The 12955-nt window shown below is 40.6% G+C and overlaps 1 protein-coding gene across 4 annotated transcripts in view; it reads right to left on the bottom strand.

Moving 5' to 3' along the window:
• The window catches only part of Asxl1 (ASXL transcriptional regulator 1), a 62118-nt gene that overhangs the window by 13753 nt on the left and 35410 nt on the right, over nt 1–12955 (bottom strand). Inside the window, exon 5 of one of the 4 annotated variants that reach the window (XM_029470903.1) lies at nt 2414–2470. The exons of 2 other annotated variants lie outside the window; for them this stretch is intronic. In XM_029470903.1, coding sequence (XP_029326763.1) covers nt 2456–2470 — 15 coding nt within the window. In that variant the 3' untranslated portion in view covers nt 2414–2455. Of the gene's footprint in view, nt 1–2413; nt 2471–11339; nt 11707–12955 lie in introns of those variants that run through there. One more of the 4 variants, XM_029470898.1, reaches the window with a different exon arrangement.

Raw genomic sequence — 12955 nt, 5'->3', positions numbered from 1 at the left:
TTTGGGTTATCTAATTAAAAAAGACAAGCAAGGCCTGGGGAAATGGCTCAGTGGTCAAGAACATGCACAGCTCTTCCAGAGGATCCCATCCAGTCCCCAGCACATGCAGTGTCTCAAAGCTGCATGAGTCTCCATGACACCTGTGGCCTCTGTGGGCACCCACACATAATTTTTGGAAAACAAAAATCCCAGGTAGGATTTTCCTTTCTTCATGTATCTGATAAACCTTTCCCTGGCAAGGAGCAAGTACTTTACTTAGAAGGCTAAGCAAGGGCTGTTCATTACAAATAACTAAACTCTAAGCCTTGAAACAGTACACCACAGCTCCTACCTATGCATGATAAGAAGAAACACGATTAGAAAACAAACACAGCAGTTTCCAGAACAGTGTATAATATATCCACAACTAAGATTCTACAGACTCCGATCAGACTCTAAGGGTCAAGAACACATGCAAAATTCGAGCCATGTGGCTGGGAACAGTTCAGTCGGTGAATGCTTGCCCAACATCTATGAATTCCTGCAACCTCAACACTTGGGAAGTGGAAGGAAGAGGACCGGGTGCTTAAGGTCATTCTTGATTACAGTATGAGTCTCAGGACAGCCTAGGGTAGTTGTATGAAACCCCCTTAATTCATAAATATATAAATATCCTCAAAAAGGCAAGCAACACTAGCAGCAATAAAAACATCACAAATGAGGTTAGAATACACAGACTATAAAGTACCCAGGCATGAATTCCACAAGAGAAAATACAACCTCAGGGGGAAAAAATGCAAAATTATGAGGAAGGTTCAAATCTAAGTAGAGAGCAAAATCATGTTTTGCTTTTATTTTTTAAATTTATTTTATGTATATGTACATTTTATATATCTGTACAGCACATGAATGCCTGGAAGGATATCAGATCTCCTGAAACTGGAGTTATAGATGGTTATGAGCCACCATGTGGGTTCTATTATTTTATGTGAATGGGTGTTTTACTTGCATGTGTATGTATGCATACCATATGCATGCATGGTGTCCAAAGAGACCAGAAGAGAACATGTCAAATCCTCTGGAAGTGGAATGAATAGATGGTTGTGAGCCACCATGTGAGTGCTAGAACTGAACCAGATTCCTTTGTAAGTAGACTTAACCTGTGAGCCATCTCCCCATTCCCCTCCTCCACATAGAAAAGCAACGGACCTCAAACATCAAAGGTATTTTTCAAGAACAAGGTAAGGGCAAAAGCTCTTTTGTAAGACAGGGCCTCGCTATATTGCTCTGGCTAGCCTGCAACAGACTATGTAGACCAGGCTGGTACTCAATTCACAGAGCCACCAGCTTCTGCTGATATTAAAGAAAAGCACTGACATCTTTCTCCAGGGTCTAGCTAGGAAAGTACACCCCTCATCAGGGAAATTTCTTTTTGCAACACAGGCCATTGAAGAAAATCGCACTCTATCAAAAGCTACAGCATTAAGTCTCATCAGTACGACTGCCTAAACACAACTTGAACAAGTATGACACTGAGTGACTAACTGAAATGGAGACAGGAAGGCTCAGCAGCCATCAACACTAGACAGAGGACAACAGCAACTAAGAAATAGTCTTTCCCAGGGATGAGCACATCCATTGGTCACTAAATGGTCAGCTCTGAAAACAGTCAAACAAGTAACATCACAGAGACTAAGGGGGTTGTATTTGGGAATATATACCTACAGCCCACACACACAAAAGAAAAAAAGAAGTCCATGAATTTGAAAGAGAGCAAGCGAGAAGGTACAGGGGAAGGTTCAGAGGGAGAATGGGGGAAATGACATAATTATAATATGAAAACATTTTAAAAAAGTTGCTCAGCAGGGAGATGCTTCTTTTAAATATTGCACCAATGATTAAATGAAGCAGTTGCTAGGGTCTAAAAGGAAGGGACAATGAATGCCATTACTAAAAGGTTTGTTTCTTTTGGGAGTAATGAAATGTTCTAGAATTGTATCATGGTAACCATTGTACAACTTTATGAATATACTAAGAAGCCACTGAATTGGTCACTAAAGGGGAAAACTATGATGAATCTTGGTCCCATTAAACTTTCATCTAAAATGTCTATGTTTTAATTTTAATAAATCAATCATTAAGAATTAATATTATTAGCCGGGCATGGTGGTGCACACCTTTAATCCCAGCACTCAGGAGGCAGAGGCAGGAGGATTTCTGAGTTCGAGGCCAGCCTGGTTTACAAAGTGAGTTCCAGGACAGCCAAGGCTACACAGAGAAACCCTGTCTCGAAAAAAAACCAAAAAAAAAAAAGAAAGAAAGAATTAAAATTATTAAAGCAAACTATGTACGCTTACAACTTAATTTTTAACATTATTTTAGATTTATCTATTTTATGTACACAAGTGTTTTACCTGTATGTATGTTTGTATACCCAGAGTTCAGAAGAGGGCATAGGATCCTCTGGTACTGGAACTCAAACTCGGCTCCTCTATAAATGAAACAAGTGCTTTTAAACCACTGAGCCCTCTTGCCAGCCCCAAAATTTCACTGTTTCTAAAGAATGTTTATTTTAATGTATATGAGTGTTTTCTCTGCATGCATGCCTGTGCTTTGCAAGTGTGCTTAGTACCGAAGGTGGTCAGAAGATACCCGATTCCCTGGGACTGGAGTTATCTATACAGTTGTGAACTGCCATGTGGGTGCTGGGAACTAAACATAGATCCTCTGCAAGTCCAGTCAGTGATCTTACCCACTGACTCATATCTTCATCTCTGAGATGTGATCATTTCTCTTACATTTGATATAAAAATAGTTCTTTTAAATTTGAAACTTATTTCAACATTGATCTGTCAAAGAACAAAGGAAATACTGTTAATTTTAAAGTGAGCACACTCTAACAGTTTAAATTTAAGAGAGAAATTTTGTGAATTCTCAATGTGACAAAAAAGAGTTTTGTTTAGTTTTGGTTTGGTTTTGGTTTTTTTTCGAGACAGAGTTTCTCTGTATACCCTTGGCTGTCCTGGAACTCACTCTGTAGACCAGGCTGGCCTCGAACTCAGAAATCCACCTGCCTCTGCCTCCCGAGTGCTGGGATTAAAGACATGCACCACCACACCCAGCCAAAAAGGAGTTTTTAATCAACCAAGAATAAAACTCTCCTCTGTGATCTGCAATTCACAGCTGCAGGACTAACTATGGCTCACTGTCCATCCCCCTGTTAACCCTCAAGTCTACATTTATTTCCGAATTCATAATTTCCTGAACTTTAGAATGGGAACAGAGCAACATTATTAGCACTATATTAGTGCCACCTGCAATATACAATCAAATACGTTTTAATGTTCTTAAAACAAAACCTGTACACATACCAAGTAAAATAAACAGGCAAAAAAACTGGACCAGAGAGACGGTTCAGCATTTTCTGCCGTTTCCCACCTCCTCCCCGAGACAGGGTTTCTCTGTGTAGCCCTGGTTGTCCTAGAACTCAGAAATCCACCTGCCTCTGCCTCCCAAGTGCTGGGATTAAAGCACGCCCGGCTATTTTCTGAAAATGTTAACAATCTAAGTTCAAGTCTCAGGACTGTCTTAGTTAGGATTTCTATTCTTGCACAAACATCATAGCCAAGAAGCAAATTGGGGAGGAAAGGGTTTATTCAGCTTACATTTCCACATTGCTGTTTATCATCAAAGGAAGTCAGGACTGGAACTCAAGCAGGTCAGGAAGCAAGAACTGATTGGTGCAGAGGCCATGGAGGGATGTTACTGGCTTGCTTTCCCTGTCGTGGTTAGCTTGCATTCTTATAGAACCCAAGACTACCAGCCCAGGGATGGCACGGCCCACAATGAACAGGACCCCCACCACCACCACACACACACACACCTTGATCACTAATTGAGAAATGCCTTACAGCTGGGTATCATGGAAGCATTTCCTCAAGAGAGGCTCCATTCTCTGTGAAAACTCCAGCTTGTGTCAAGTTGACCCACAAACATACATACATACATACACGCACACATACATATACACATATACACACACACACACACACACACACATCCCAATAAAATATTTGAAAGAGGATGGGCAAAGTAGCACACACATACAATCCCAGCATTTGGAAGGCTGAGGTAGGGTGTAACTGTGAGCTACCTCTTAGAATGCCAAGGCAATCAACAACAATAACAAAAAAATGTTAAAAGACCGAGGTTTTACAATCCCACTTTTCTCATAAAGTATAAAATGTAAAGAAAATTTAATGAACTATTTCATCAAAGTCCAGATTCCACATGCTTGAGCATGCCACGATGTGGAAAAAATAAGGCTGTATTTCAGAAGAGAAACTCATATAAAGAATACATTAAAAAGAATTTCTGTGCAAAAACACTTGTTTTCATAAAAAATATATTTAAAAAAATTTTAAATCATTTATTTTTACTTCATATGTATTGGTGTTTTTGATACCTTGTATATCTGTGTAACATGTACTTACAGTACCCTCAGAGAACAAGAGAAGGGCATCAGATCACCTGAAACTGGAGTTAAAGAGGGTTGTGTGCCGCGAAGTGGGTGCTGGGAACCAAACTTGTGTCCTCTTCAAGAGCAGCCAGTGCTCTTCACTGCTGAGCCTCTCCCCAGCCCCAAACAGTTTTTAGTAATAAAAAAATAGAAGCACTCTGAAAAACCTTAATATCTGTATCAGAAATAAAATGAAGACTGATATGGTACACTATTAAACAACAGACAGAAGAGTAAAAACACACCTCTAGTGACAAAATCTATAGTCCACATTTTCATGTCCACAGATAGGAAGAAATCAGGCTGGCTGGTGGTGGGAATGGAAAAGAGGTATGGAAGCCAGGGTCACTCCCCACCATCTCTGCACTAAAGTTTGAACTCCTGTTTAAATATGGCAAACAAACCATACTTCTTTCATTGCTTGAAGCATCAACAGAAATAATAAAGATGAAAGTGCACAAAGAGAAGGGAAGTAAAAGACGGCAGAGTGAATACAGAATCTAGAAGATGCTGGCAGAGGAAAAGAGATTCAGTGGGGGAAGAAAAGTCAAAGTCTAATGCAACAGAGGAGAACCACTAACAATAAGCCAGACAGAAGTGCAACAGCCCCAGGGCACAGGGAAATATCACGAACGACTGCAGACAGAAATAAAACACAGGGCTGCCAAAAATGAGAACTTGCTATTATTTTGGACAAGCCAATTCCTCAGATCACCTCTGCCACTCAAGCAATACTCTTTCAGCTCTGGAAAAACTGATTTATTTATATTCTAGTTAGTCTGAATTCAAGAAATTCTGACAGAGAAGACAAAAGGCACAACCCAAGGGAGGTAAAGTGCCACATTGTGAACAGGAGCAAAGGCAATCAGTATACGCAATAGCTGTGTGCCCGGGGGGCTTCCAGAGAGCCCCAAACCACCTTACCTGGTCTTTGCTGACTACCAAGCACTCAAAGGACTGCCAGGTCTAGTGGCCTAAGCCTGTATTCCCAGCTACTACAGAGGCTGAGGCAGGGGAGCAGGGAGCAAGGGTAAGGAGTATGCAAGGTTCTAGGTTCAATCCCTAGTACCAGAGACAGAGGTGGAGACAGAAACAAACAGCAGCAAAGTACCAAATTGTTCCTTCTCTTGAAAAAATTAACAGAGCACATCTTCAATCACAAATAACCATGGACACACCCCCAACCATGTAGGTTTCTATTTATTCTGGTCACTCAGTGCTTACAGCACAGAGCCCATCAGTTCTCAGTATGAAGGACTCACCAAGGACTAGCAGATATTCAAGCACAGCTGTTAGAGGAAAGATGTCCAAAATTAAACAAAAGTAGAAGCTGAAAGAAAGAGGATAAATCATCACAGTAAACATTCTCTAAGAGCCCCAAGCACAGGATGCTTTGGAAATCATGAAGCAGCATAAACACACATGCTGGGATCTAAAAGCAGGTTATCAGAGATACTGTACTATCTCTCAGAGAACTGACTGTAAAGATAATACAATGATTAAAAGCTTTTGTTCTTGCAGAGGACCCTGGTTCGATCCTAGCATTCACATTGGCAGGTCACATCTGTACTAAATTCCACATTCAGGATGTATATGATACATAGACATACATATAAGCAAAACACTTATTCACATAAAATAAGTAAACCTAAAAACACAAAATTAAAAATAAAAACAAATAACAAAAAAAATAATAAAAAACCCTTAAGAAATTATACTCAAAGGCCAAGGAAACAGCTGTGGGTAGAAGGAGAGAACTGACTCCCACATAAAACAAACAAAACAAAAACCTGAAAACTGTACCCAAACGAAAAGACCCAAGTTTCCAGGTTTTATAATTATAGCAAGAGGCCCACTCTAAGGAATAAAAGATCTGTTTCATATTATATTATGCAATTTCAAAATACAGAGGACATGTCATACACAGGCACCTCTCTCAAAGGCAGTTCTGGAGAATGAAATATAAGTAAAGTCAAGGTTTGCAGAGATGGCTCATTGGTAAGGGACTAGTGCTTGTAGAAGAGAGCCAGCGTTCTGATCCTAGCACTCAGGTCAGGTGGCTCACAACTCCCCCAACTCCCGCTGCAGGGGATCTGAAGCCTCTGGCTTCTCCTGGAATGCACATTCATGTGCACAGGCCCATAATTAAAAATAAAACTCACCTTTTAAAAATTAAGCAAAGGTAAAACTTCGGGCCTCCGTCCCAAACTCCTAACACAGTGTAGAACACAGAATAAAAAGGTGTGGAATCACAGCTCACCTCCCCCACATACCTGTTTCTCAAAAAGCAACTCTATTCACATGTGTTCTGCATAAATGAATTACACAGAGAATGTGCACAGAAACTACAACAAATTGAATCTTAGGAGCTCTAGGAGAGAAAAGGAGAAAAGTGAAGAGACTTTCCAAGATGCAGATAAAGGAAGGCCTGTCACATGAGGGCTGTAGAAGGCACGATGGCTAGGAGCACTGACTGCTCTTCCCAAGGACACAGATTTGATTGCCAGCAACCATATGCCGGCTCCCAACAGTCTGGAGCTCTTGTTCCAGTTGATTTGATGTCATCTTTTAGCATCTACAGGCAGCAGGCATGAAAAGCAGCACAAAGATGTGTGTGCAGGCAAAACATCCATACACATAAAATAATAAACATTTAATACTAAGAAAACAGCTATGTGAATGCCAACAAAGTAACCAACTACCTCCAATCTGCCTGGGTCAGCAATGAAAGTCCTGCCTCAGGGAAACCAACCCCTCAGTCTGGGCACACAGGGAGGGCTGGCATCCCCTGCAAGAGCTCCATACTAGAAACAAGAGGAATGACAAACACAGCCTGAGGCCTATATCTCGAAGGGAGGGGAGGGGAGAGGGAGAAAAATCAGTATGATGGCTACACAGCCAAAGAAATTTACAGGTGCTGGGAACACTGGGCTCTTCAAAAAATAGTTTGTTTTTTTTATTCTCTCTCTTCTTTTTTCTTTCTTTTTTGTGACAGGGTTTCTCCGTGTAGCCCTGTTTGTCCTGGAACTCAGCTGGCCTCAAATTCCTGCCTACTCCTGCCTGCCTCTACCTCCCAATAGCTGGGATTATAGACATGCATCAACATCATAACCCAGGCTATATTTAGAGTATTTAAAGAAGTGTCACTGGTCCCTTCCCTCCTTCACCATCTCACTCCACGTCTTCATTCGACCCAACCAGGGCCTATTGCACTGCTTGCTTTTTCTTGTACATTTTTGTGCATGGATAATGTACCCATCGATTTTATTCTGTTTCCATTTCTAGTCATACACTCCCTGAAATGCCTACTGTAGATAATACTCTGCATTTTTGTTTTAAAAAATATATTCTGGGAATTATGATTTCATTGGCAACTTCATAATTTTCTTCTCAGTTGCATAATACTCCACAATATGAATGATAATGCTGCAAGTTTATATAACAGCTCCATAGGACAATGGCACTTAGATGATCAGCCCAGTTCCCAGCACAGTGAGAAAGCCTGGGTCAGGCAGAGAATAAGCAGCCATCTGACTTCTTCCTAAGAGCCACAGACAGAACACAATCTCAGTCTGCACAATACAACACAGAGTGTGTGAGTATGTATATATTTCAATTCCACAAACAAAAACCCAAAAGGCTAAATCAAATTTTAAATTGAGAACTCTTGCTATTTTCTTCCCTAATCTAGTCTTCACTTCTACTAAGTGGCTCAGAGCAAGGGTGTAAATTTGGCATCATGCAGAAGTCAGAGCCTAAAAAGGATGAAACGCCTAAACATGTATCTCAAGGAGGTTGTTTATAAAGGACAAAACATAAATAGGTGAAATGCCCATCCATGGGAGAAGAGGAGTGCCAATCCAGTTTAGAAAGTCAATATAGAGGGATGTTAATCCAGCAACATGGCTACTCTGGCTAGAATACAGACAGCCTTAGCACGCACCTTTAATCTTTAATCCCAAACAGTGAAGTTAAATTAGTTTGTAGAAGGAAGCACCACATCCAAAAACGATCTCTAAGAGGCAAAGGGATGAACTGGAGAAAGACTTGACTGAATAGCATATGCTCAACTCTCATGAGAATACACAGAAAAAGAGAGGCTACTCGAGAGCGAGCATTGCCAAGAGAAAAGAGGAAAGAAACAGTTTTACCGGGACAGTTGTACAGAGACAGATTGCAGAGAGGGAACAAGCTAGCCATAGGTGAAGACAGAATGAAACAGAGCATGAGAAGGAGCCAGAAGATTAGAATAGATTGCTAGTTAGAAGCCAAGCAGAACAATTCAGCCAAAAGCTGAAGAAGAAGCCAGATTGAATCAGTCATCTTGGAGAGGAGTTTGAGCCAGAACAACTGAGTTGAACCAGCCAATAAGAAATCAGAAGGAGCCCAGAAAGGGTGAGTGGATTCAGCAGTAAATCTCAGAGGCTTAAAACATTCTAGACCTAAATTAGATAGTATTGAGACTAGACGCTCCTAGGACTAGGCCTAGGTTAGCATATGGAAGCAGTAAATTTCCAGATGACAATTACTACAGGAGAATAAACAGAGTCCAAGAGGGCTAAAAAGAAGGCCCTGAAGGATGTTGGGGTAGTGACAATAATAGGAATAATTATAAAAGGTGGAAGGATGGACTAAACAATAAACATACTTTTGTTTGTCTTTTAGATATGTTTATGTGCACAGCTGATTGCCAGAGTTGCTCTCCACTGTTTTAATTTTCCTCTCCTTCCCCTCAGCCAACCCTGCACCTGTGCATGTGCGTGTGTGTGTGTGTGTGTGTGTGTGTGTGTGTGAGAGAGAGAGAGAGAGAGTGAGAGAGAGAGAGAGTGTGTATGTGTGTGTGTGTATGTGTGTACACATCCATGCCATGGAAGATGTACAAGTCAGACGACATTCGGAAGGTTGTTCTCTCATTCTGCCTTCATGTGGGTTCCAGGGATAAAGCTCAGGTCATCAGGTTTATGTAGCAAGTCCTTTTATACCTCAGCCCCACTAAGCCGTCTCACTGGCTCCTCCACCCTCCTCCACCAAGACTGTCTCTCTCATCAAATCTAGAGCTTTTCAATTTGGTTAGGCTGGCTAGGTAGTCAGCAAGCTCCAAGGACTCACCAGTCTCAGCCTCCCTAGTGCTGGAATTACAAGCAGGCATTGCCATACCCACTCTTTTGTGTAGGTTAAGTTCCTTAATTTTTTATTCCTGGTAACATTACCATAGTTTACAGGCAAAGTACCAAAAGTAATAACACTATAATAGGTTTTTAAAAGCCTTCAAGAAGGTACATTTAATTGATAGTACACTACATTAAGCAAGGTCTGCATTGTTTTGCATGCTATGACTATGACAGTTCTCAAAAAGAAAGGTTCAGCCACATGATATAATCGCAGCATATTTTCTAAAGACAAGATAGATCCTGGCTGGACATGAGTTCATAACTGTCAATTACTGTCCGGACAGACTTTCAAAGGCACTATGCAGAAGGGTGTTGGATGCCCTAACTGGAAGAAAAAAAGCTGGGATAGCAGAAAGACTCAGGTAGCCAGCGTTTACAGGACAGGATACCACAGGAGACAGCTGCAGAGAGTTACAGAGAAAAGCTATCAAATGTGGTGTTGTTCACAAGTATAGTGAAATTACCCAAGATTTCACTTAAGTCAAAGGAAGTACAGAACAGTGGTTGGCCTTATACAAGACCTCACATAGTGTGGTTCATTACTCAGAGCAGAAATGTCAAAAACAGTCTCAAGATTCACAAAAGGAGCTACTTTCGAAGCAAGGAAACTCCTGCCCTTAAATGAGCTTCAGGCACACTTCTTCTTAGCCAGAGACCTTATAAACTCTGCAGCAGTTCTCACATAACTTAATAAATCTTTTAATTTTTGTTTTTGAAGATTTTAAAAGTCTAACGAATGTTTTGCTTGTATGTATGGTTTGTACACTGTGTGCATGTCTGCTGCCTTTGGAGGCCAACCCTACAGAAGTGAAATTAAAGGTGGTTGTGAGCCATCATATGGTCTCTGAGAACTGAACCTGAGTACCCTCCAAGACAGAACAAGTAAGCCATCTTCCCAATTTCCCAATAACAAAGATGGGTTTTTTCCTTAAACCTTAGAAATATTAACATATAACACCCAAAAGGTAAATTTGCACCATCATATATCCAATTAAAAAATCATTAGGTATACAAAGATATATCTGTATATTAAAAAATTATCCTTATAGAATTATTGAAACCAACCCAGAAATGACACAAATACTAAGAAGAGCAGAAAAGAAATTGATATAGTCATACCTGTATTTCCCTACATTCAGAAACTTAAATAAGAATTTTCTGAAAAAATATTTTTATACGTTATGGGCATTTGTCTGCATATATGTCTATCATGTTCCTATAGTGCCCAAGGCAGAAGGCAGCAGATCCTTTGGAATTAGGAGTTAAAGAGGATTTACCATGTGGATGCCGGGAATGAACCCTGGTTCTCTGCAGGAGTAACAAGTGCTCTTAACTGCTAAAGCCATTTCTCGAAACCTTGGTTTTTGTTTTTGAGATAGGGTCTCCCTGTATAAACCAAGCTGATTTTGAACTCACAACCTTCTTTCTGCCTTAGTCTCATTTTCAGCTGGGATTAAGCATGCATTACACCAGGCTTTAGACACTATTTAAGGGCCAAATCAGCATTCTAAGAAAAAGCTGGGCTGGTGGCACATGCCACTGATCCCAGCCAGGAAGGCAGATCTCTGAGTTTGAAGCTGTCCTGGTCTACAGAGTAAATTCCAGGACAGCCAGATCTAGACAGAAAAACCCTGTCTCGAAAAAAACCCACAAAACACCACCACCACCACAACAAAAAGGTTATTTTTATTTTCAATTACATGTGTGTTTATGTGAGTACGGTGCCCACGAAGAAGCAAGAGGAAGGTGTCAGATCCCTTGACCTGTACTTAGAGTCAGTAAGAACTGGGGACCTAACTCAGGTCCTCTGCAATAACAGAATGCATTCTTAAACTTTTCTCTAGTCCCAACCTCTACTTACCTTCCTATCTACCTATCACCTACCTGATCTATTTATTTTAAGGAACAAAAGTCATTCCTACAACAACATAATTACATTTGTTTCCATGTTAAGTCAGGGTAGATCTCACTATGTATACCAGGTTAGCTTCAGCCCTTGAAGAATTGGGATTACAGGAGTCCACCTTCACTCTCAGCCTACAAGTGAATCATAAAAGTATTATTTTAAGCAAGAAACCAGACACAAAGCCTAACATTAGTAAATTTAGAGACTAGTTTTGAGAGAGAGATAACTCAGTAAGTAGAGGCACTTTCCAACCAAACATGGCAACCTGAGTTAATTCCCAGGTTCCATACAACACAGACTCAACTCCTTCAAGTTGTCTTCTGCCTCCCACAAACACACCAGGACACTCTGAAGTGCCCATAATAAAATGATAACCTAAAAGTTTTGATTGTTACAAGGCTTCAAATAAAAGGATATATAGCTAGTAAATTATGGATATGAATATGACTCATAGGCAAGAGCTCTTAGATAAGGAGACAAAACAATTGAACGCAGCACTGCATCCAATGCTGTGTTCTTAACAAGAACACACAGATGGACTGACTCGAGAAGGCTCTTCTGGAAGTAGCAGTGCTGTACCAGTGTGAACTTCTTAGTTTAAATGTACTGCAATTATGTGCCCAACCTGTGACAGTGTGAGAAGACACTGTGGTCTATAAATGTCTTAGGCACCATTAATAGCTATCCTGAGATATGTACACTTTTAATATTTATTTGTTTGTTTGTTTGTTTATTTTGAGATAGGGTTTCTGTGTATAGCCCTGGAACTCACATTTATTTATTTATTTATTTATTTATTTATTTATTTATTTATTTATTTTGAGATAGGGTTTCTGTGTATAGCCCTGGAACTCACTTTGTAGACCAGGCTGGCCTCAAACTCAGAAATCCGCCTGCCTCTGCCTCCCAAGTAGGGTTTCTGTGTATAGCCCTGGAACTCACTTTGTAGACCAGGCTGGCCTCGAACTCAGAAATCCGCCTGCCTCTGCCTCCCAAGTGCTAGGATTAAAGGCGTGAGCCACTCTTTGGGCCACATTTATACTGGAGAGAGCTATGTAGAGAATATATAAGAATACTGCTATCTTTCTGATTCCCTTATAGAAATAAAGTTTTACTTTGTTTTAAGTTAAATGTAGAACAGGAGAGATGGCTCAGTAGGCAAACATTTGCTTTTGCAGGTCTGAATCTCATGGCTTGGGAGGCAGAAGAAACAGGTGGATTCCTGGAGCCCATTAACCAACAAGTCTACATGATGCAGTGAGTTCCAGATTGGGGTAGAGAGCCATGGCTGAAGGAACCTGACACTGACTTCTGGCTGCACACACATACACAGATGCTTTATACCTGTTTGCATACATGCACACAAAGAAATACACAGTC

The sequence above is a fragment of the Mus caroli genome, chromosome 2 (assembly GCF_900094665.2).
Source record: "Mus caroli chromosome 2, CAROLI_EIJ_v1.1, whole genome shotgun sequence".
NCBI classification, from domain to species: Eukaryota; Metazoa; Chordata; class Mammalia; order Rodentia; family Muridae; genus Mus; species Mus caroli.
The sequence above is the reverse complement of the archived record's forward strand: the minus strand, read 5'-3'. Positions and strand labels throughout refer to the sequence as shown.